The sequence below is a fragment of the Acanthisitta chloris genome, unplaced genomic scaffold (genome assembly GCF_000695815.1).
Source record: "Acanthisitta chloris isolate BGI_N310 unplaced genomic scaffold, ASM69581v1 scaffold3574, whole genome shotgun sequence".
Classification (NCBI taxonomy): domain Eukaryota; kingdom Metazoa; phylum Chordata; class Aves; order Passeriformes; family Acanthisittidae; genus Acanthisitta; species Acanthisitta chloris.
Window position 1 is genome coordinate 128,050 of NW_008669700.1, and position 23,372 is coordinate 151,421.

The window sequence follows — 23,372 nt, forward strand, 5'->3', positions numbered from 1 at the left end:
GTATACAGTTTTAATGATTTAGTTTTTAACAAAATTTTGACTTATTTTTTAATCCATTAGTTGAAGCCTTCGGTAGCCTATTCCTTTCCCAACACAAAGCTATGAAACAGGCAAAAGACTCACAATCACTTCGGTAGCCTACTCTTTTCCCAACGCAAAACTATGAAACAGGCAAAAGACTCACAATCTTCTTGGGATAAGATGGCAATGATTTTCTGCAAAGTCAAAGGGAAGAGGGAGTTTTGGAGGATGGGTAGCTCTCTGAAGAAACAGTATTAAAAGCACACACACATGCTCTGCCAGTGCGGAGGAAGCATAGCAGGAGAGCAACTTGGCTCTGCTAGGAGCTATGAAACAGCCTGGAACTTAAGAAGAATCAGAAAAATCGGACATAGGGTAAGTTATTCAGAAGCATGAGCGAAAATCATGAATTCATGAGGGTAAAATCAAAGGCCAAAGACAGAGAACAGCAATATTATCAGGAAAGTATGTAAATTAATACATTAGCAAGATGATAATGATTACTTCTCAGTAGGAAGGAAGCAGCTGGCCCAGAGAACTTGGAGAACTTGAGCAATTCATGCTACTTTGCTTTGGTATTCATGAAAAAGGACCCAGCTAGGACACAGATAGGCAGAAGTGTAACATCCAGGGATAAGGTAGAAGAGCTAAGATGATACCACAAGAGAATAAGCTATAGAGTAGTCTGGAAAGGTAGAAAATACCTAAAAAGCTTATTTAAATAGTTAGACCTGAGGAAACACACTCAGAGTGCTCAACTGCCTGTGGGGGAACATGCCAGAAGCACTAGAAGTTTTTGTTGAGCACTTGGAGAAAGAATGGCACTGGATAATTGGAATAGACACGAGCAAGATGGTCATCTTAAAAAAATGACTGAAATGTCCAATGATAATAGAACAAGTGGCTTCAATTTCATTTCCTAGAAAAGCACTGGAACAAATTATCTAATTATATGTGAACATGCAGTAAGCAAGCAATTTACAAGCAACCACCATCACCAACCCATTTAAAAAGACCACATCAAATCAATCTAATTTTGAACCCATTGCCATAGCAGGACATAAAGTCTGAGAGAGGCTTGAGTTTGTTTGGTTGTTTTTGATCCCCCTCCCTATTGTATTGGTTTTGAGGTTGGAGTTTTGTTCCACATCCAGCTAGGTTTGAAAAGGGGAAATAATCCATTGCTGAGTGTAACAGAGCGAGCTTGAGAGACTTTGGGAAAACAGCAGTTTAATAATGTGCCATGAAATGAGGTCTCTTTAAATGTTTATCTTTATTTATACGTTTTACACCCACTGCTCTGTATGTCTGGCTATCTAGATCACACGAGCTGGTTCCCCACTGTGACACTACCCCTACAAAGTATTTCTTTAAACAGCATGGTAAGAGTAAGGTTTACAAGGAACCTTGGGGTTCACAAACGCCAGATGAACGTAAATACATATTTCTGAGTGCACATGAAAGCCTACTGCAGTGGCATCCAGAGCTGTTTTAAAAATAATTATGTGCATTAGTCATGGGGTTGAGCAAGGAAAGCTTTCATAAAGGCAGAGTTGTCAGCCTCCATCCACACGCGGCAGAGCGCGGGGAGGAGCAGGCAGAGATCTAATCTATTAAGCCAGTTGATAAATACCTTACACCACTCAGCATGAAAAATTAAGCTGCAAACTACACAACATATGTGAATTATATTCTCATTTTATTAAACTGGACACCACAGTACAGTATTAATGAGAAGGCAGTAAAGCCTATGCTGCAACTCTCAAGAAGTCACATTTCTTTGCTGCACAGGTGAACAAGGGAATTCAGTGCCTACTGTTGGTACCACAGGTCTTCAAAGGACATCTGCAATTTGTTTCCTAAAAAAAAATAATTTAAAATTGGAAACGAGTACTCTACCTCTTCATCCAAGCTTTGTCAGATTTTCCCCCATGGCACAGGGGTTGGATCCAGATGATCTTTAAGGTCCTTTCCAATCCAAACCATTCTGTGATTCTATGTAGATTCAAATATCTTTAGCTAAAACCCCATATCCCCCCCAAATGAAACACTGAAAAAAAAAAAAAAGCCCCACCCCCCCCCCCCCAACAAACACAAACCCTAAACCAAAACCATTTTTATCAGGGTACTCACTATGACTATATAAAAACTTCTTAAAAAACCCACACCCAACCAACCTTTGATGGTCTTCCTAAAAGAAAACCAATAGTACAGATGAGTTGACTAGGACCTCATGGGACATATCCAAACTGTCCCAAAACCTCACACAGGACCACAAATCCAGAGGCCAGGAGCAGTCCACTAGCAGTCAGCAATGCCCTTGGGGTGATTTGCCAGCCATAGCCCTCAATGGCTCATTTGTGGCTTTTCTAAAACACCCTCTCATGGATGGTGGGAGCTCCAAGGACAGGGGCACAGCATGTCAGTCCCTGGGGCAGAGACCAGGCAGTCACTATGCCAGAGGTCAGTGAAGACTCAGCATTGCAGCTACCAGAGGAGGGACCTATAGGCCTAGGGAAGCTCAGGTGAGAGGCAGGAGGCTGAGAGACTTCAGTGATCCACAGGAGGAGAAACCTTGTGGGTGAAGGCTTTACACCGTGAGGGAAAGGGGCAAAGGGCCCAGCTTGCCAGCTGCAGTATCAGGCTGGGCAGGCAAGGTGTGAGTGGCAGGTGACCTGAGTAGGGGTCTTGCTTGCATAAGTGATGGGAGTGTAACAGAAGAAGATGGGAACACCTGGAAGTTGTGGACTGTGATCCAGAAATCTGGGTACTTGCAACTTACCAAGACAAAAAATCATTGGCTTGATTCCCCCCTCCTCTTAACCATCCTCATCAGGTTACTTTGGCTCAATGCACCAAGTTCCCCTCATCTAAATAAATCAAACAACTGACAATCATGGACCACTGAAAAAAGCCAACAAAGTAACCTGAGCTTTCTAATTGTTCCAATCCCAATAAATAAAAGTAACAAACCTTTTCAACAAAACCTCTAAATTTTCCCCTTTTCCTTTAGCAACCTCCTACAACACATGCACATAGCTGGTGGCTGCATTGCAGACACCATCTGTTCCAGCACAACAGCAACTCACCCACTTCTACCCACTCGGCATGACCAGAATTTAGCACTGCATGCTGTGTGTGCAGGGGAGGCACATGTGTTGTGAGTGATGGAGGAGAGCAAACTAGGATAATGAAGGGACAATCACTGCTAAAGGGGGACCCTCAGTTGGCCACACTCAAGAAGGGGTGAGGGGAGCAATTAACCCTGGGGGAATCAGATATTTCATCACCTTGTAAACTGCTTAGTCCTGATGCAACCACCCAAACCTATTGCTTCCTTACCACCAGATACAGCCAGTAATGCTATCATTTTTAGTGTGAAACTTCTCCAGTGCAGAGCTTCACAGATTATTTTTCCACAAGTAGGGCATCTCATGGAACATATGTAAATCATACTGGGAATCAGTCTGTGAATTCTGGCATCAGCCCTGGCATGGGCAGAGGATCACAAATTGGCCTGCAAGTTCACTTCCCCGATCCGACAGTTTTGCTCTGTGGCCGTGAGTCTCTGCACCTAACCTTACCCATTTGAAGAGATATAAATAGCTGCATCTCACACTCCTGTAAAACAAACTTTGCTTGGCAACAGGATACTCACAGTACCTTGTCCATGAGGAGCTATACAAAAATGTATTCTATTCTGCAAAATTTCAGCTATTGCTACTTCCCCGCACCACCCCCAACAGGGGATGCAAGAAAGCTACCAAGATCCTTGCATTTGAAAAGTAAATCTTTTTTCACATCAACTTTTTACACAATTAGCACAATTCCATCAAGGTGTGATTTCTATGGAAATAGATAACAGTGAGAACAAGCATTTTGCCCAGGGTTTCAATTCTCTTGCAGAAGGGGCTCTGCACTACGTGGGCTTCCTCTTAAGGCACGTTGCCAGTGTTGTACTTCCAGTTTCTATGACTTTCTGCTTTCTTGCTTGCTATACTTGCATAATCCAGGCTCCATGCAATATCATTCCCTTTGTACCTGGATGCTTCAGAAACTACCAGCTCACATGGCTCAAATTCTGCTCCTCAAATGCCTGCTGAAATTATTTGTGGCTTCATTTCTGTTATTGAGAAGTTATTAAAGAAAAGTACTCTTAGGGTATTTTTCCATATTTAACCTGGCTGGAAGGGGGATGTCACACACTTGTTTCCTTATATACCATCACTTAGTTGATTGTACCTGTATAAACCGTTTTGTCTCTGCCCTGAACTAACTTGAAAGCCCATTGGAAATGAGATTACATTTGATAGTTTTTTGCTCAGCATCAAGCACCCTAATCAGATGATAAACTTAAATAATAATTGGTTTGATTAGAGCAACAAGACAAGATACGTAAATCAATCTGAATACATGCTGAATGCAATCACTGCTACATGAAGTATTTTATTTTCCCTATTCTCTGCCATCTAAACTACCTCAAACACCAGGAAATCACTTTTCTAAGTCATTACCCTTAAAAAAGCCCTCAATCTACACTACCTTGTTATGACAAAAAAGTAAACAGTTTACACAGATGACAACAAAGCGAGCAAGATTCATTGTTAATTGAAAAGTAAATTATGCATGTATTACAGGAATCTACAAAAGCAAAACCCTATGCATATAAATAGCAAAACCAGGTTATATACAGATCTTTTTCAATAGTCTGAATCTAGTTCTTACTTTAGTACAGAGATTACTGTAATGTGATAGAAAAAAAACCTCCTTATTTATACACTATTTATATTATTTATATTGCCACCTTCATTTTAGAATCACTCCTTTTCAACACTGTTTATAGTTGAGATGTCAAACTGAATTTATGCATTTTCTGCCCTTTTTGGGGCTACTTTTGTTATTCACTTCTATGTTCTGTTTTATATATCTCTCTATATGCACACATGTATAGATACACACACCCTATTGCTATCCACTTGATAGAGAAAGAGGCAATATTGGAAAGTAATGCCATTTAAAGAAATCATTAAGTCTCTTGTAAGAGCAGCTGCCAAGATGGGGTTTCTTAGTTACACAACTGAGGAGCTTTACACTAGGCCAGTTCTGAGCAGTCACTGCTGCAGAGGGTCAAGTTGAATAGCAGAGGTCAAACAGGAAAATAACAGTACAACCCACATCAGGACATGAAAGAACAGATGTCTTTGTAAGAGTGAAGGTACCTTCCCACTCCAAAGCAGCTCAGACTGACTGTGGCACCCTCCTACCACAGGTACTGTAGATGAACTGCCTATTTTCCCCAGTAAAAACCTAAGGGGAAAGGAGAGAAGGAAGAAGATGAAGAAGCTCCAGTTTATCCTCCTGGGTTTTGCAGAAGGTCTAGTAACACTTTGGTTCTGTATCATCTAGGCTCTATTCAGTCCTAACTTTTCTTAAGAGCTGGAAGTTCTAATACTCACTCAGTTCCTGCTTTACTTTCAAAAGTAGGGAAATTATCCACTGTATAAGGAAGAGTTCCTGCAGAGGTGGCATATTCCCAGCAGCATGCCTGAGACAGCTTGAGACTCTTGCTCATGTGCTGACATCTCATTTGATGCAGCAGGCAGAGCTACTAAGGCAGCAGTGGTGCAATATCTCAGTACATTTACTGTGAGCTGCTCTCACAGAGGACAAAATGACAATCTCTATTCAAAATGCTCAGGAATGTACGCAGGAATAAGATTTCTGAAGAACATTTAAAGTAGATTTCCTTATAATAGTGTTTCTTAAACTAAAACAAAAAAAAAGACCAAAACCAAGTCCCAGCAGCACAGATTAAAATACAGCCCTGGCTCTTCAGAACGAAAAAATTACACTCACAGGCAGTCTAGATACAGCAGCAAGTATTTTCACAAACAAAAGGCATTTCAGTTTTTGGCATGTAACCAGAGGGCTGGAGTCACTACACCCTTTTAGGCTAAGTATTATACATAAGCAAGTTGGCTCCTTTTGAAACCAGTGAGCTTATACTAATTTGGAATCTGTATAAATGAAAGCAAAGCTGAAGAGCTACACTACATTTACATGGCATTTGTATGAACATGCATTAGCAAAGTTATCCAGACCAGAGCTGAAGACCCACAAGCTCAAAAAGGACAAAACATTTTGCAAAGAGTAACATTCTTTATTTAAACAAGAATTTATGAGGTCTAAAAGCTCAGGGCATTTGTACTGACACAGAAAGCTTTGAAGGCCAAAGTCACACTCAAGTAGGACCAAACCCTTTAGCAATCAGTATTCCCACAGTACTCTGGGCTAGTACAGAGTGAGTTTTTTCACACACCCCCTTCTATCTTGTTATTACCATCTGACACCACAGTCCACACCATCATTTGTGCCACTGCCACCTGCCTGTCTCTGCACAATTGACCCCTGAGCTTAAGAGACAGAGCTAGTGCTGAGGAAACCTCTTCCTATCAGTGCCAAATAATGGATTTACAATTTTTGAAATTGCAGTTGATGCATGGAAGAACTAAATGTTCCTGTTACGGATAACGTTGCATCTTTTGTGGGTGGGTGCTAAGCTCAATGAAACAGGAAAAGTAAATCAGAATACCGGTTCCTGTTACGGATAACGTTGCAGCTTTTGTGGGTGGGTGCTAAGCTCATTGAAACAGGAAAAGTAAATCAGAATACCTTTGCTTTAAAATACAGAGTGTTGCAGGTGTTCAAGCTCCAGCAGGGCAGTGTCAGAATAACAGAGGAGACTACACATGAGTGTGCAGAGGAGTTTGGCCTTTTAGCATGCTCCAGTGAAACACTGATGTCCCTCATCCCTGGAGATGGACCTAGGAATCTGAACTGGCTCTGAACCCAGAGATGAGCAGCAGTGATCCCAGTTTCCCCAAACACCTTTCAGTTAATCTCACAGGGTCCTTTTCAAGAAGTTGTGAACTTTGAATTTTGCCATTCATATGAAGAAATTAGTTTTCGCCACAGATTAGTTTTTGCACATGCAAACCAGTTTAATTAAATCATACTAAGACTGACCAAAAAAGGAATGTAATCCCAAATCAAGATGAAATCAGATACTTGATAATGCTATTATATTAGTCAAAATATTTTACTTTGAATACTATAAGGAAGACAAGCTAAATTGAGTCACTAATTGAAAATGTTTATATCACTGAACTATGACACAGACAAGCTATACACGAAAATAATTCATACACTGGAAAATGCCAGTTTGACATTTATATTTCCAATTGTTACAAATTCAAGCAAGACTGTCAAAATTGATGTTTTGTCACCCATGACTGCTCCTTAGGATTCTGAGAGTTACATAACAGCACTTCTTCCATACTCCTGGCTCCTTCTTGGAGCACCTCATTCCTTTGTGGGGTTGCCAGTACTATAAGGATTTAAAGGATTGCCTTGTGTGTAGAAATGGAACACCTTGGTGCTTTGCATTGAGTCTGAAACCACCCGTAACACTAGGCAAGTTAAAACCCTCTTCTCCCCTCTAGCAGTCAGCTATGCAAGTTTTGATGATATAGCTACAGGCTTGGGAGTTTACTTCTGCCTTATCTCCTCTGAAAGGCTCTTCTGCACCCTATCCTGCAATCGAGCTGTGAAGATACTGGTACATCTTTCCATAAACTGTTTCATATGGATTTCCAACAAAACCTCCATCTTGGTAGTTTTCTATGCAAATATATGAGATTGTTTCATACGGATTTCCAACAAAACCTTCATCTCGGTAGTTTTCTATGCAAATATATGAGATTCCAGCCTGCATGCATACCCCATGTCCCAGCTGTGCAGACAGTTGGTTTTGGCCTTGTACTTTCTTTCAGCAAGACTTCATTGAATACATAACTTCATAGTGAAGGATTATTGGCCTCAAGCTTACACAGTAGGCAGAGCCATACCCGGATTTCCAACAAAACCTTCATCTCGGTAGTTTTCTATGCAAATATATGAGATTCCAGCCTGCATGCATACCCCATGTCCCAGCTGTGCAGACAGTTGGTTTTGGCCTTGTACTTTCTTTCAGCAAGACTTCATTGAATACATAACTTCATAGTGAAGGATTATTGGCCTCAAGCTTACACAGTAGGCAGAGCCATACCTTGTAAACAGCGAAAAGTGCTTACTGACAACCATCCCAGTTAACCAAAGCCCAAACATATTTTAAGGTCAATGCTCTGTCCATCTGGTAGCGTTGGATTCAATGTGTTTTCTATTTAGAAACTTACAAACCTGCATTGTATAGATGCATGTAAACAGAAATAATTCAAGAACAGCATTGCCGGGCTCCGATTTGTTGTGAAAATGTGACAACCACCTTGGGGCAACAGAGGGTGTAGAAGATAGGACTACGCAGACATGCCCGGACAGTACCATGAGGGCACAAGAAATCCCAAAATGAAAGGTAATCTGCAGATTTTATACATAGTAGCAAAAAAGAAAACTTGCACTCAAATAATTGGTTATGTGGCCCTGTACGACATGGCTGCAAAGGTTTGTTTGTCTAGTCTAGCTAATCAAGACAATCCAATTTTATTAAAATCGTTACAAGTGAAATTTTGTAAGAATTTGTGGCTTACTTGGTTGTTCTTTTCCCCAGTAAGCTATTTATGCAAGAATTGCACTCTGTATCTATATGGAGCAGACATACATGTTTTCTTGCTTAAATAAAATTCAAGCTGCAGCCACATGTGATTTCTTAGATGATTTTTTCCCTATTAAATAGCTGGTTACTTTTCAAGGTAATTTTTTCTTCTTGAATAAGCCACAGTAAAACCATATAGCCAAAAATGCTTTATTTCAGCATTAGCCATATAACCACCAATATGCATAAAATGGTGGCTATATTATTTTTGTTCAAAACAGTTCCAAACCCCAAGAAAGCTATCCTGAAAACATTAACCAACACTTTAGTCCTATAAAAATAAAAAAGAAAAATGATACATTCATTTCAAGTGTCTACATTTATAAACAATAAATTAAACTTTGTCATATCAACATCAATTTACATTTCAAATGATTTAAAAGAAATGTACAGCTTAGGGTACAAAACAATCTCTTTCCTTACCTTCCAAATACATCAAATACATTCTTTTATTACTTTAATGCACTGCCACCTAAGATCTCAGAAGAAACTACAGAGTGCTACAGAAAAAAACCCAAAAATACCTTTTAAAAAAAAACCCAGCCAGAGTCCCTGAACGGATATTATCTTCCAAGCTTTTTCCACATCTCTGACAAAAATGCTAACTGAACGTACATGGAAATGCAAACTGAGTGACTGGAATAGTGAAATCTTTTGCAAACGCTGTAAAAAAAGATACCCAAACAACTTTGGCTTTCCCAACTGTTATGTAATTTATTCCAGAATTATTAAGCACATTTCTGTATCAGTTGTAATCAAGGTCAGTTTTAACCAATCCATCATTTGTTAGCATGAATGTCTGGCAGATTTTCAAAGCCTTTATAGGGCTGTCCCCATTATTTATCTTGTATCTCTTTATTAAATTTACACAGTGAAGTGTGAAAAACAAAATAAACTATGTTTAATGCTCACTGCACAGGTCACTGGAATATAAGAATTGATACTTGCAATTTATTTTGCAAAACCTGGATTAGAAAGAGATTTAAATTTGAGTGCACATTCTAATTGCATAGAATTTGGTAAACAGCCATTCCTTACTTGAAGATTCAGACTTTAACCTTTTTTTAACTCTTTTTTCTTTTTGTTACAGCATAAATTCTAGCTTAGTGCAAGATGACTTCCTGATGCTTGGGAGAGTAAGGTCCAAGGACTCCCTATTTACAAAATGTTTATTCTGCAAAAGACTGATAGAAATACGATGTTACACTGGTTTCAGTTGGTATTTGATGTTAGGTGAAGGATTTAATAGGTCTAGCAAAGCATATGCTTCCTCTCAGCATGTGGGGCAATCTCACTGGCTACCCAGCCACATTCAGGTTGTGTTTATATCTCAGAAAGAGAGACATCAAATGAAAACAGCCAAAATAATTCTGAGAAGGACAAGATTTCAGGTTTTTTAAAATATTATGTAAAAGCACAAACCAGTAAATGAGGAAAAAGTTACACTTAAAATTATTTTCTATGTCAGTTTGATAAAAATGAAATCCTGTCGACAGAAAGGCTCTTTACTAGAGAAATTGCTTCAAGAGAAATGATGTGTTTAAAACACAAAAGTGTTCCACAAGGGGAAAAAAAATCATGCACTTCCCACCCCTACCTTATATGCTAAAAACATTTTCATCCCAACAAAATTATATTTTATTTTCATTTTTAAATAAACATGAGGTCTTATCTGCCCTGAACAAAACACTTCTTACACTTGCTTTTTCAAATATCTTTACAATTTCTACCACTGTTAGCAGCACTGTTTAAATTCCTCAGAAAGGAGGTCAGTTCAGGCTGGTCTGAACAACACATTGCACCTTTGGCAGGTGTAAGCAACATCCCACCTTAAGCAACAGCAACATCACAACAAAACCAGTTTTACCCTTTTGGGAAACCTCAAGGCATTTCTATAAGGTAAAACAATGACATTTCAAGCAATGACATCGTGAAAGCCAAGAAAACAGAAGTTGAACACCTAACAGTAAACTGAAGTGCTTCATGATTAGCTATTAAAACCAATGCTTTAATTTTTTAAATAAAAATTTAATTAAAGATTCAAACCCTGCAGCTAAGCCCAAAATAACACACAATCAAAGACTCTTATCCAAGTAGTCTGCAAGCAAATTAGGAGAGTCAATAAACTCACATTCTACTCGTTGTTTTCACAACCACCTCTTGAGAATAATTTGTCTTAAAAAAAAAACCAAACAAGAACCCCCCCAAATAAAGATGACAATAGTTATTGGTCTCTTACCTACAGCCAAAACTAAACAGTGTCAACAGTCCATGCAATTTGGTTTTTTCCATAATATTATGGATCCTCAACCTTTGCTCTTTAGATGAGTGCTAAGAACACTACTGTCCACAGGGCTAGTCTGAGCTGAAAAATGGTTAAACTTAGTGATATTACATGCTACTTCTTCCTTTTCATTTGGAGAAACTGACTTTTTAAAAAATTTTTATTTAAGATGACAAGTTTCACTGATCATGGATACTACTGCTTGAAGCTTGTACAGCTACTGAACAGCCAGAACATTAAATATGTACACTAAAACTAAATCATATTGCATTAGATTGCTATATTTAAACTGTTAATGTAATACTATTGTTAAAACAGACAGTCATCTGAGATGGCTTAACACTATCAGTGTCAGAACTTAAATGCAAGAGAATCCATGTAATCAAAACATTATGTTTTAGATAATGAATTAATCATTCACTCGGCTTTCAACTGCCTTTGAACAAAGTATTTCATGACACAACTTTACCTTCTATACACCTTCAATTAATAAATGCTTTTAAGTATGTAGACTAATTCCAGGTTACTAATCGAAATACAAACATTTCCCAGCCCATGTTCTCTCTGGAAAGGCTTTATGTGAAGGAGTAAAATAAGCTTGCACTTAAATGCTACAATTCAGGATATAAAGCCATTATCAGTGAAATAACTATGTTTAAATTATAATTGATTGCATATGAACCATGTGTGTCTATTTTCAATCAGGGGCCATTTATACACTTAGTCTGACATATAAGAACACCATCTACAAGGAAGAGCTTTTGCTGCAACACAGTATATATATTATGCTTGTAATAAAGCAAATGCATACTTCATTAGATAGTTCAGAAGTACAATTCTTTTCAATGTTTAACCATTCTCTGCATAGTAAAAAACAGGAGGGGGGAAAAAGAGAATCAACTGTTAAAAAAAAAATCAAGAGTAAATAAAGAGCTATTGCTGAATTCTTGAGTACATTTTGATTGCATATAATATAGTACCAACACCTAAAAGACAGGATTATTGAAAGCAAACCCCTGGATTACAAAATAATTTTTACATCTTAAATAGTTGGGTTTTTTTCCTGCAAAACACAACCACTATTCAAGGTTTAGTTGTATTTTAATGATTTGCATTTCACATCCTGTTACATAAAAGGCATTAATGGTTTAGGGCACATTTTTTCTTATTTTCAATACATGGCAAAATCTGACCCTTCCACCTCTGTCTCAGAAGTGCTTCCCTGTGAGATTTTTGAAGACACCCAGAATATGCAGTTTAGTTACTTCAGTATCAAATATAAAGCCACTTAGTTAAATCTGTTTAATTCTGTAGAATAAATGTATTTCACAGTGATGAAAGCCTCAAAGGTTTCTTACTCCCTCTTTATTCACTAATACACTAGAAATTTTGAGTACTTATTGTCATGATCAGGCCACACAGTCAAAATCAAGGTTAAACTTATACAACGGTTATACAGAATCTTGACTTCACAGCATTTTCTGCTGTTTGTCAACTGCTTGACAGTGAAAAAACTTTGTGTTACGAGTTTTAACTCCCACCAAAAAACTCCAGACCCATCAATCAAATCTGTGTCTTTTTAATTTCTTAATTCTTGTGGAAACAAAAGCCAGCATCAAGATGATGTTTTGATAACTATGCTTTCATTGCAAGATCAGATCTAAGGCATACATCATTCAGTGCAAAGTCATCACACACTACAGAGAGAAGACAAAACCCCTTCATTCTCCCCTGTGGACCCTACAGGTACATGTGCAAAACCCAGCAAGACTGAAATAAAGATGGACACAATTAATATTTGTATAGTTAATATTTCCCCTAAGGTTTTTTAAAAAAAATCTTACAGATATTACTATTTTTATAGCTTTGAGTAGTCTCTCCGTAGCCAGCAATTTCAAAGAAGTTACCAAAATTCCACTAAGAGTCCACCAATGGTATTACCAAACCCATCTAAGTTTATCAGAATAAGAGCAGCATGTGTAGTCATAATATGACCATCACCATTTAAATGCACGTTTAACAGAAGTCAAGCCTATCCCATGGATCTTGAGACTGGAGCTATATAAGGAATAAATTTACAGTATTTTGGTAAGTCCATATTCAACACAAAGAAACATAAATAGCAATAGGAATAAAGCAATGAACTTGAACAGAAATAAACCGTAAATACTTCCATGAAAGAAACAGATGTCACAAAGATGCTCTAAATGTTTTCTTATAATTTATTTTCTCGCCTTTTTCACTTCTTGACAAACCATTAAATGCAAGTCATGCCAACTGCAAGGGATGACTTTGAGACCTGGGCACAACAAAACTTTTAAAAAAAAGGAAAAAAAGAAAAAGATAAAATATTTTTTAACAGACAGGCACACACATAACAAAAGGGAGGCTTTTGCAAATTATTCCTCACTACCCCTTACATGGGAAAGAGCCACTAGGTTTTCTCACTGCTCAATATTCTAACAGCACTTGTGCAACACCTTTCCATGTGGATTTTTCAAAGAAGCTTCCTGAGCAATATGTGCATGTCCAGTATCATTTTACATTTGGACTCAGATTGAGAGACCTGCTGCAATTTAGCAAGGTAAGAGTGAACCAGAGGTATGGTCTCTTGCCTTTCAATCTATGCCAAATCAGGCAAGAGAACAATGATCCAAAACATTATAAAAATTTCAGACAAAGTGAAATCTAGAATACAGTATATTAGAATGAGCACAAACCTACTCACCCTTCAACCTAACAAAGCCAAGAAGGTTTCCATGTTGCCAATTACCATGCGTGTTCCAATTAAAACTCATTTGGTCAATAAATAGTAACCAAGTATCTTCTTTAGCTACAACTAATAATGCAATCTTGGAGAAAGGACCAAGGACCAAGACAACAGTCAGCAATTTTAGCACATCCTACATTCACTTTTCAGTTATCTCCTGGGGAAAAAAAAACCCATAACATTCTGGTAACATGAGAGATGCATATTGTACAGCTATGACAGTTTCTATAATGAAACTCCAGATATAAATGTTTATATCCATAATACAAACCATAATTCTAAAATATATCTGAATATGTGTGTGTAGACATATATAACTCTAAAAAGAAAATTACTAATTTTCTCTTTTATACACATATAAACATCTGGCTAATATGCCCCATAAAAATTTTTCCTTATTTAGGATTAATCTTTTAAATAACAGAGTTTTAAACAGTCCCTTAGAATAATTTTTTTTTAACACTAATAAAAAATTAAGAACTATCTCAGGGTAATCAAAAAGTACACACAAAATAAATTAACATCATACAAATGTGGTTATATTGTTCAGAAAGTCCAATTCTCCCACCTGAAATGAAATAGAGACCAGTGTACCTTAGGGTGAATTATTCATCAATGTACAAATTCATTCTCTCTTTCCATTTAAATCTTCACATGAATTTAGCTGCATTTAGCTGTGCAAGAAACACAGTCAATCTGCAGAACTCTTGCAAAAGGGAGTTGTGTTTCACTGGATAAAAGCATTTTTGCTGAAGGGCAGCAAGTCAACATTTTATCACCATGTGAACACTAGCAACACCTGTGCCCTTGTAAGCTTCACACCTTGAATTAGCAGCAACATATCTGATGGGGTCAGTAGTAATTTTTCTTCCAGTATTGGATTAACTACTCTGCATATACAGTAAGTCAAAAGTCTTAGTACTTGTGTGCAACATTAATCCACATTTACATCTGAGAACTCATAAATACACACGGAAACAAATGTGACAGAGAATTAAACCTCGTTTTAAGTTAAAATGTGTTCAGTCCACATATAGAAACAGCACTGAAAAACAAGTATAAAGGAGAAGGACAGCAGAAACAGAAGAAAAGGAGTACAATAATTAAAACTGTAAGAAGTAGGTCACTGTTCAAAGGGCAAGTTGTAATTAAAATTGATCAACAGAAGATGTAGACTGTACCATCTGCATAAATGCCTAAATGCAGCATTATTTTCACATCACATACAGTAGATGTGATTTCTAAGCAGCATATTATAACAGCTGGCATACTCACTAATAGATTTATGGTAACTGAACACTATTTCTCCAGCTCTTAATGTACAGTAGTTATGCATTTAAAGCTTTAAAGCTCTTGATCAGCTTTTTAGTAGTCAAGGTTACATTTCCATGAATATTTAGTATCCCAATAAGAAAGTTACAAATATTGACCTTCAGTGAACTTTCATACAATACAAATATATTATGTACCTCCTTAAGCTGAATTCTTTCAATCCTAGGAGTTTTCTTTCTCCTATTTCAAAGGAAACATAAGGAACTTGCTAACTTCCAAAGTGAAGTGTGTTTTAAGGCAGTAAAAGATATGTATTAAGGTTTCCATGATTGTTTATGGTTGTCTATGTGAATAAAGCATATTACACACAATTGCTGTCATATATTTATCTACATGACTTCTTTATACTGTACATGATTTATCAATCTTCTTGAGAAATTTAAAGTGCCACAGTTCAAATGTTCTCATCTCTCTTTTCATGGGCTTCTAGTCCGTTCTAGCTGCTTTCAGGAACAAGCCCTTGCTTTACTCAAAGAGCAGCCTTTTTCAGGGAAAAAAGAATGCATCCTTCACTGCTGTGCTAACTGGAATCCAGCGGTCGAACCAATCCTTCTTTGTAAACACGAAGAATAGCTTCACAAACAAATTTGTATTGACTCTGTATAAGAAAGAAAACACAAAACCATTTATGGATGATCAGTTAAACTCCTGATAAGACAGTAGCATTGAATAGGACTTAACAGCCCCACAAGTTTTCTTTTATCCTGGACAATGACAGGAGAGGAAACCGAAGATCCAACTCTCCTGGTTCTGTTCACAGTAAACAAAGGGAACATTTGCGCTTCCTTGAAGGACAAGCATTTAAAATCTCACACCAAGGAAAACAGTGTCCCCAAAATGAAAACCATACATGCTTAATTTTCAGGGAATAGAATTTACTTCTAAAACCTGGGCAGATTTATATGATTTTTCTGACTAAGTGAACTAGTTACTTATGTTCTTTATATATCTCACCTATTCTTTTTGTAGTTATCTGATTATTACAAGCATTCTGAGCTTGCCAATCCTGCAGTTACCTATTACTGGGCATGTTTACGTTATGTCACCCAAGCTATATCTCAAGTTACCATATAGGATATATAGGCGCAACTGCCTAACTGAAAACTCTTTTTTTTCAAACCACCTACACTGCTGCAGAAGGACTCACTTTATTTTCAATTGTGATCAGACCACACATCTCCTTTTGTAAAAGAAGGAGATCAAAACCTTTCAAATTAGTATTACTGAAGAGTATCAGCCACATTAATTCTTCTGTCACCCAACATTTTGATCTCAATGAGATATTTTAATGTCTTCACAAATTACTGTTTCGTTTCTGCATTACACTGTTACAAAGACTATTTCTTCCATGACCTTGTGATGTAACTATTTGTTAAAAGCAATTAGCCTGTGAGCCTTTTTCTGAAAAGTCATACAAGGAGACATTATCAACAGGACTAGTGCAGCACTAAAAATCCACACAGCTTGAATAAATTTTTATGACTAACACAATCCTGAGAATGCAAGATGACTGAAATTCAAAAGAACCTGCAAAAAACAAAGCATCCTCACCTCTTCTCTGAAAGTACTATTATCAAAACCCCCAAGTGAACACCTTTCCCCAAAACCTCCTGTCATATATTCAGAGAAGCACAGTTTCACATTTTAAAAATCCCTTTTTCCATCTTTGAAACACTCTCACAGTTGCCCTTGGATTGTCAGCACCCATCAACTCTTCAGAAGCATCTGGAAGCATTCCCCCACTAGAACCCAAAGGATAGGGCTCAAAGATAACATTTGGACTGTGAAGGACTTTAAGGCTGTGTTTAAATATCAGTAGTCAGGAATTATTCTTGTCCGTAACTTGTAACACATTTTCTCCTAAATACTGAAAAAACTTAAGGAAAACTGGGAGGTGGAAATGAGTTTTCTGCATCTCAATTTTCTTTCCTTTTCTTTCAACCTTTCAGTCAATTACTCCCACCTTCAATATCATTCTGTACTTTTGTCTTCATTTCTTAATTACCTTGACTTTTCTCTTCATTGTTATTGTCATTTGCATATTTTTACTGTCTGAACAAGCCAGGTGTGATATTTATCTCTGTTCAATACTTCTGTTAACTTGTGTGATCAAGTTACTGAGCAAATAAAAGACTGAGCCCTTCAGCATTGCTTCCTCTGACTCAGGCTCTGACTACTTGTTTTCTTTGCTCTTATCTGTTGAATGTATTCTTACTGCTCTCTCAGATGGTAGCCAGTTCTATTATGTACATCCTAAAGCACTGCTTTCTGTATTGTTTAGTATCTCTAATTTCTCTGTAATGAAACACAATGGTTAGTTTTTCTTTTTCATTTTTACAGAAATTCCATACAGTTACACCAATTTTGTTATAGCTTTATCGTTTTTTTTCTGAAGCTTTGGTTTTGCTGTTCCTGGTCACCAAATTACTGGTCTTTGAAAACCACAGCTTTCACATGCTTAACAACAGACACCAACCAGTTAATAGGTCTGATGGGTCCATTCTTACTGAGTACTGAATCTGACATTAACTCACAACATGCATTTGGCAAAGTGTATCCTCTCAGAATTGTACCACATACACAGTCCCCACAGGGCAGCTGAACATGCTTCAAGCAAGGCTGTTACAACTGAACAATCCCTTTACTACAATTGAACAATCTCTAATGGCTTCTCCCAGAAGCCCTAAGCTAAATATCAAAGATGAGCAGTAGGGCTAGCTGGAATGCAGACATGGGAATGCGATAGAACAGTCAGGATGGATCAAAATATAATGTGCAGCTCTCTGGTATTCTGTTTTCTCACATCTGAGAGCTTGTTTCTGTGTCTTATTTACAGCACAATACACCAATTCTGCTCATTGGCTTTTCACAAAAGTATCTATCGACTTCAGAAATAATAAGTGAATTTAGTTTCACAGTATTGCCACTACAGATCATCTCTTTCCTGATTGTTCTGACAATGAACTGTGGAACACGGGAAGCAAGGTAAAGAATCCTATTTTAGATATTAATTTTCCACACTGGGGGTCTGACTGTTGGTGTTTTTGTTACTATTCCCTGTATTCTTCTGTTATGTCAAAGTGTAGAGTGCAAGGACAATTCTTGCTGATTTCCGTTGTAATCAAAGGGACCCAGCCTCCTGGCAAGCTGAAATTTACTTCAGGTTCTCAGATCTGATTCTCAAAATGAGAACCACCTCTAGAATGTTTAAGCCTGAACTTGACCAGTTACATTATAGAAACTGGGAGGTACAGACAGGTGCAATTCTGGAAGTCAACATGCAGCTTCTTTAAACTTGTGGCTAGGGTTTTTTATCTCATGGCAACCTTTGTCATCAGTTCAGCTTCCACTTCTGCAAGGAACAGGCAGGGGACCCTTCAAACAGCTCTCTTCTCAACCCATAGATTCCCAATGTGCTTCCAGAAAGTGCACTCATAATACTGCAATGAACAACAGTCCCAGCAGTATGCATGAAAACTCTCTGCTCACTGAGCACTCTAAAGTTACACAGGCAACTGTAAATCCTGACACGTTCACACACTTCAAAAAAGCAAGACTTTTCACCCATCTACTCTAAGATAATACGAGCTCCTGCAGTCATTAACCTGTTAATGAATACAATCTGTCTTCTTAAGTCACCTTTTTTCCCCTTGATCAAGTGGAAACCAAGGCATTTTCTTCTGAAGATGGGACAGAAATACTCAATTTAAGTGTTGGCTTTACAGGTCTAAACCCCTGTACTTCCATTTTTCATATGGCATTTAGCTCTCCAAGATAACCCACACTTAATATTCTTGTCATTCAACCTCTCCTCTAAAAGAAAAGTCTCTCATCCTGCACCCTTGGTCTCTAACATCAATATGTTCATGGCCAAAGCTGACACAAAATTGCCCTCATGATTTCAAGTTGTCTTTGAGCCACTTTATCTTAAAATCATCATCACATATTTCAGTTATGATACTACCAATGCTTTCCAAACTGGGTAGTGGCACCACTAAAAAACATACACATACTGTTCCTACAGAGTTTCTACTCTCAAGTGACCTCTTGAAAAGCTGCTTCCTCTCTTCAAACCATACCACAAACCCTTTAATTTTACCTTCAATTTAATAACTTCCTATAATGACCTGTATTAGAATGAAAAGCAAAAATTTATTCTAGCTTCTTGAAGAGAATTTAGACAAAGGACCCTGAACAGGTGATTTGTGCAAGTCTGACCTTGGGTATTCTAGCTAATTACAATGTATAGAAATCAATTACCTTTTCATGGCAAGGTACAAAATATTTACAAAAAAGTGAAGCACAAGCAAAGCAGCCTTTGTCACCATGCTACATTATACTAAAACTTGAAATATAGTGACAACTGAAGACTCACACAACTAGATAATGTAAAACATTTTTTGATCTGTTTTAAAGCTTGACAAGTGCAGTATATATACAGAAAATGAGGCCTCCTCTTTATACTTACTGATGTTTGCACCATCATAGCGCGCTGGTCTCGCATTTTTCTTACAATATCCAGTGGATAAACAGGTTGGTTCCTTTCAATTAAGCACATGGCAGTTTCCATAGTGACCAATACACCAGTGCGACCGATTCCAGCACTGTGAAATGTAATAGGAAAATAGTATACAAAATTAGGTTTTGCAGTGCACCAGATTCATATCACAGTCTTAATACTAGGATGCTAAACAGCCTTAGAAATTAGAGGAAGACCTCAGTAAAAATTGAACAAAATGTAAAGTTTATCTTTAAAGCAACTTCAGTATTATTTTCTGGCAATTACTAAAAAGATTGTTTTTATATGAAGAAACCTAAAATCTCAAAGTAAATGGATTTTTTAACACTTATAATTGTTTAAAAATATATTTTTGACTTAAAAAAGGATCTAATTTGCTGCTTTTTGACAGGCACTTGAACATCAGGAAAAAAACCCTTTGCAGTACTGTTCAAAATGAGGTTTCCAAGTGGTAGAGGATAAAAACGGAGAACAATTTACACTGCAGATTATCAGCTCTGCGATAACTACATGACTAAGCCATTTCACCAAAAGGTTGCAGGAGAAAGGGAGATAAAAGAATCTTGTCCTTCAGATATAACACCAGTGTTTCCATTTTCAGCAATGAACACTGGTACTGCAGTTTAATATTTTCATCTAATTCAAGGAATGTCCTGTCTTGCAGACAAACTGGTCATATCAAGTGCTTATTCTAAGGCTGAAGCAAATGTATAATCAGAATTGTAAAGCACAAGTACCTGCAGTGAACGAGAACTGGCTCATTCTTTACTCTCTTCGGCCTCATACAGGTGACAAACTCCAAGAAGTCCATGGAGTCATCGGGAACGCCATGATCAGGCCATGCTACATACTGAAGATGGGTGATGGTGTGTTGTTGTTCTGTCTAAAATACAGTAAAGTTTTTTTAAAAAAGTCCAGTGTTATGACTCCTGTATTAATCTTTACTAGATAAAAGTACCATTTTTTACAGTAAGTGTCTTAGTATCTGCAGAGGTGATAAGAGGTTGATATTGTACAAAGTGTCAATTTAAAATTCAGTGTAAAGCATGAACAGGTAATTCTCAGAAAGCATACAAAAGGCATAACATTCCTAAATAAATGAGGTATCAAGCCTAGTTTTTGTGATCTAAGCAGATTCGAATTTTTGGATTTATTGATTGTTGACCTATAATACTTTAACATAATTGGTTCACTTGAGGTAAAATGCTACAAGACATATATAATAGCACTATACAATAGTTTCAAACGGGTTGGAAGAAACAACTGGGAACAGCAGAAGAACTACTGAAAACAATATAAAATAACAGGAGCTACACAATCTATTGCAAATATGTCTGTGGGTACTTACAGATTCAGCTAAAATATAAAGTTGTCTGCAACATTTGCTAAGTATGTTTTCTGTTAGAAAACAATACACATATATCGTTCATACATACATGTTCATTGTACACATATGAATGACTTCTGTGTGATCCATAGGAGGGTACTTTTCTGTACAGAAGCAATATCATTAGTTAAAATATTCTGTTGTACAAAGAGTTCTTTTTTTCTGATTCAGCTATACCTAAAAAAATGGTTTTGGAGAAGTTCTTTCGGTTTAGCTTTTTGCTAACTTTGATTAGGAAATCACTCAATCATCTTTGCATTCAGATTGTGCCAGATGTAACTGTAAGCATGTTCCATCATGATTAGGGTGGGAAGGAAAAAACCCCAGATGCTCTTGAGCTCTGCTGCATCATGTAACAAGGATCTTGCTCTTTACAAACTGAGACAAGCCTTTGTGTTCCTTTATTTCTTCTGCAACTTTCACAACAGCTAAACTGCTACCTGTGTTTTACTTATGTTCATTATTAGACTTCACATTTGACACCCTACTGGAATAAAACTCTGCTTTAGCACTGGCCTCTCCCTAGTGGTCCAAGAAAGAATATTTTCGTGATGCCAGAGACTTTAAAAGGGATTTTTCCTTTTCTCTTACACGCACAACTGTTGAAATATGGGACATGTTTTAAATGCCTTCAACTGTTTGCTTTCCTCTTCCACCTGAGGAAGTGGTTCCACTCCCAGGAAGCAGGCTAGTAGGACACACAGAATGAACTAACTACTGCCTAGGTACTAAGCAGAGTTTCAGGAAATGCATTTATACCAGTCAATGCAATTGCAGAAATTTACAATTGCCTCCAGGGACAAAAAGATCAAGAACACAGCTCATACTTTGCTTCTTAAATGCAGAGCCTGAGCAATCCCAATTAAAAGGTCCAGTGTAAGGCCCAAGTGAACAATGTAATGTAATCTAATTAATGACCAAGCTTCCTGTAATACAAATTGCATTGGGATCTATCATCCAGGTCATCAAAAGATCCACAATGTCCAGGATCTCTGCAGGAAAAAACGTGGCCTTTTGCCACTCAGCTTTGCTGAGTAGAAATAGTTGACCTTGATCAAATGATTATAGTTCACATTTTTCTGAAATGCCGTAGATTGAAAAAAGAAAAAGCCAAAACAAAACATGTCCTTTGCAAATCTGCACATGCTTAATCAGAACCTCTTCAAAAGGGAACTGAGATAATGCAGCAATTGCACATAACAGTTTGAGCTGATTCCCTTAAATTGGAGACATCTGAACTATAACATCTTGCTGAAACAAAAATTTGATTAATTCTAAAATTAACCAAGAGTATCCAGTTGTCTTCTATGTGCTTCAAGAACTTGAAGACGAACAACATGGATAAATGTCAGTGGCACACCTGAGAACCACCAACAGTGCAGCATCAAAAAGTCATTTTAAAAGCTCAGAGAAAAGGAAAGAGTTAACTTAATTTTTACCTATCAGTACTTCAGGCTCAAATACAGTGAGTCACATTTATTTAAATAGTTCACAGACATTAAGTACAACAAGCATGTTATGTAAGACTTATTCAGAGTGAGAATACACTGTAAGAATATGCACTTAGTCCTCAGAGCTGCTGCTTTTGGTGCAGTCGTTTTAATTTTCTGCTACATGGCCTAGAGACCAAAGTAGATGTTCGTTAGTTATTCCAGGTATGCCTCAAGCTTCCATGTAGTCTTCTACTTATTTGTGTTTTAATATAATCAGCTTTGATTCTTTTGGCTGAGCTCTTCTGAGATGGTTCAAATTGTTCAAACTAGACCATTACACTACTTGCTGTTCAAAATGCACAAGTAAAACATTTCAATAAAGCTACTGTAAACAGAAATTATACAAATACATGTTACAGCTGGTTTTTAAATCCAATACTTTTATGCCTCATGCAGAAAATATCAAATCAGTACTCTGATGAAGTCCGTATTTTTATAGCTATTTTTAGTGGTTTTTTGGCTTTTTTAAAAATATAAAATCTTCAAGTCTTTACACTCATAATGAAAGTCAGCTTTTAAATTCAGAAAATGTCAGCCAAATAACACCCCACATGGAAATAACTTACATTAAACCATCATCACAGTTACTAAAATCTAGGACATGAAAAAAATGCTAGAAGTGTAGCTACTGGTCCCATAGTTAGCCCCACTGTAAAAACAAGTATTGTTAACAGAACATGTAAACAGGCTATTTCTGCCAGACCCTGCTTCTTTGTACAAACCTGGTAATGGGAAATAAATGGTAACTTCTCATTACACTCAAGCTGCTCATTAAACCATTATCCTCTGCAACTCAGCTCACATCTTTTCCACGACTTTTTGTTTTTCACTGAGGTTTTCAATGGCAGTCATTATTGTAGCATCCTAATAACTGATAAATGTATAATTTACCTTCATAAAAATCTGGCTTTATTAG

General features: G+C 37.2%; 1 protein-coding gene across 2 annotated transcripts in view; it reads right to left on the minus strand.

Annotated features, from left to right (window-relative positions):
• Window positions 1-14,940: 14,940 nt before the first annotated feature.
• PTPN3 (protein tyrosine phosphatase, non-receptor type 3) overlaps window positions 14,941-23,372 on the minus strand; it is a 57,215-nt gene continuing 48,783 nt past the window's right edge. For both annotated transcript variants that reach the window (XM_009073403.1, XM_009073402.1), the window contains 3 exons: window positions 20,314-20,459; window positions 19,526-19,661; window positions 14,941-15,655 (listed from right to left, as the gene is read on the minus strand). In XM_009073403.1, the coding sequence (XP_009071651.1) occupies window positions 15,578-15,655; window positions 19,526-19,661; window positions 20,314-20,459 (360 nt within the window). In that variant the 3' untranslated portion in view covers window positions 14,941-15,577. The remainder of the gene's footprint in view (window positions 15,656-19,525; window positions 19,662-20,313; window positions 20,460-23,372) is intronic.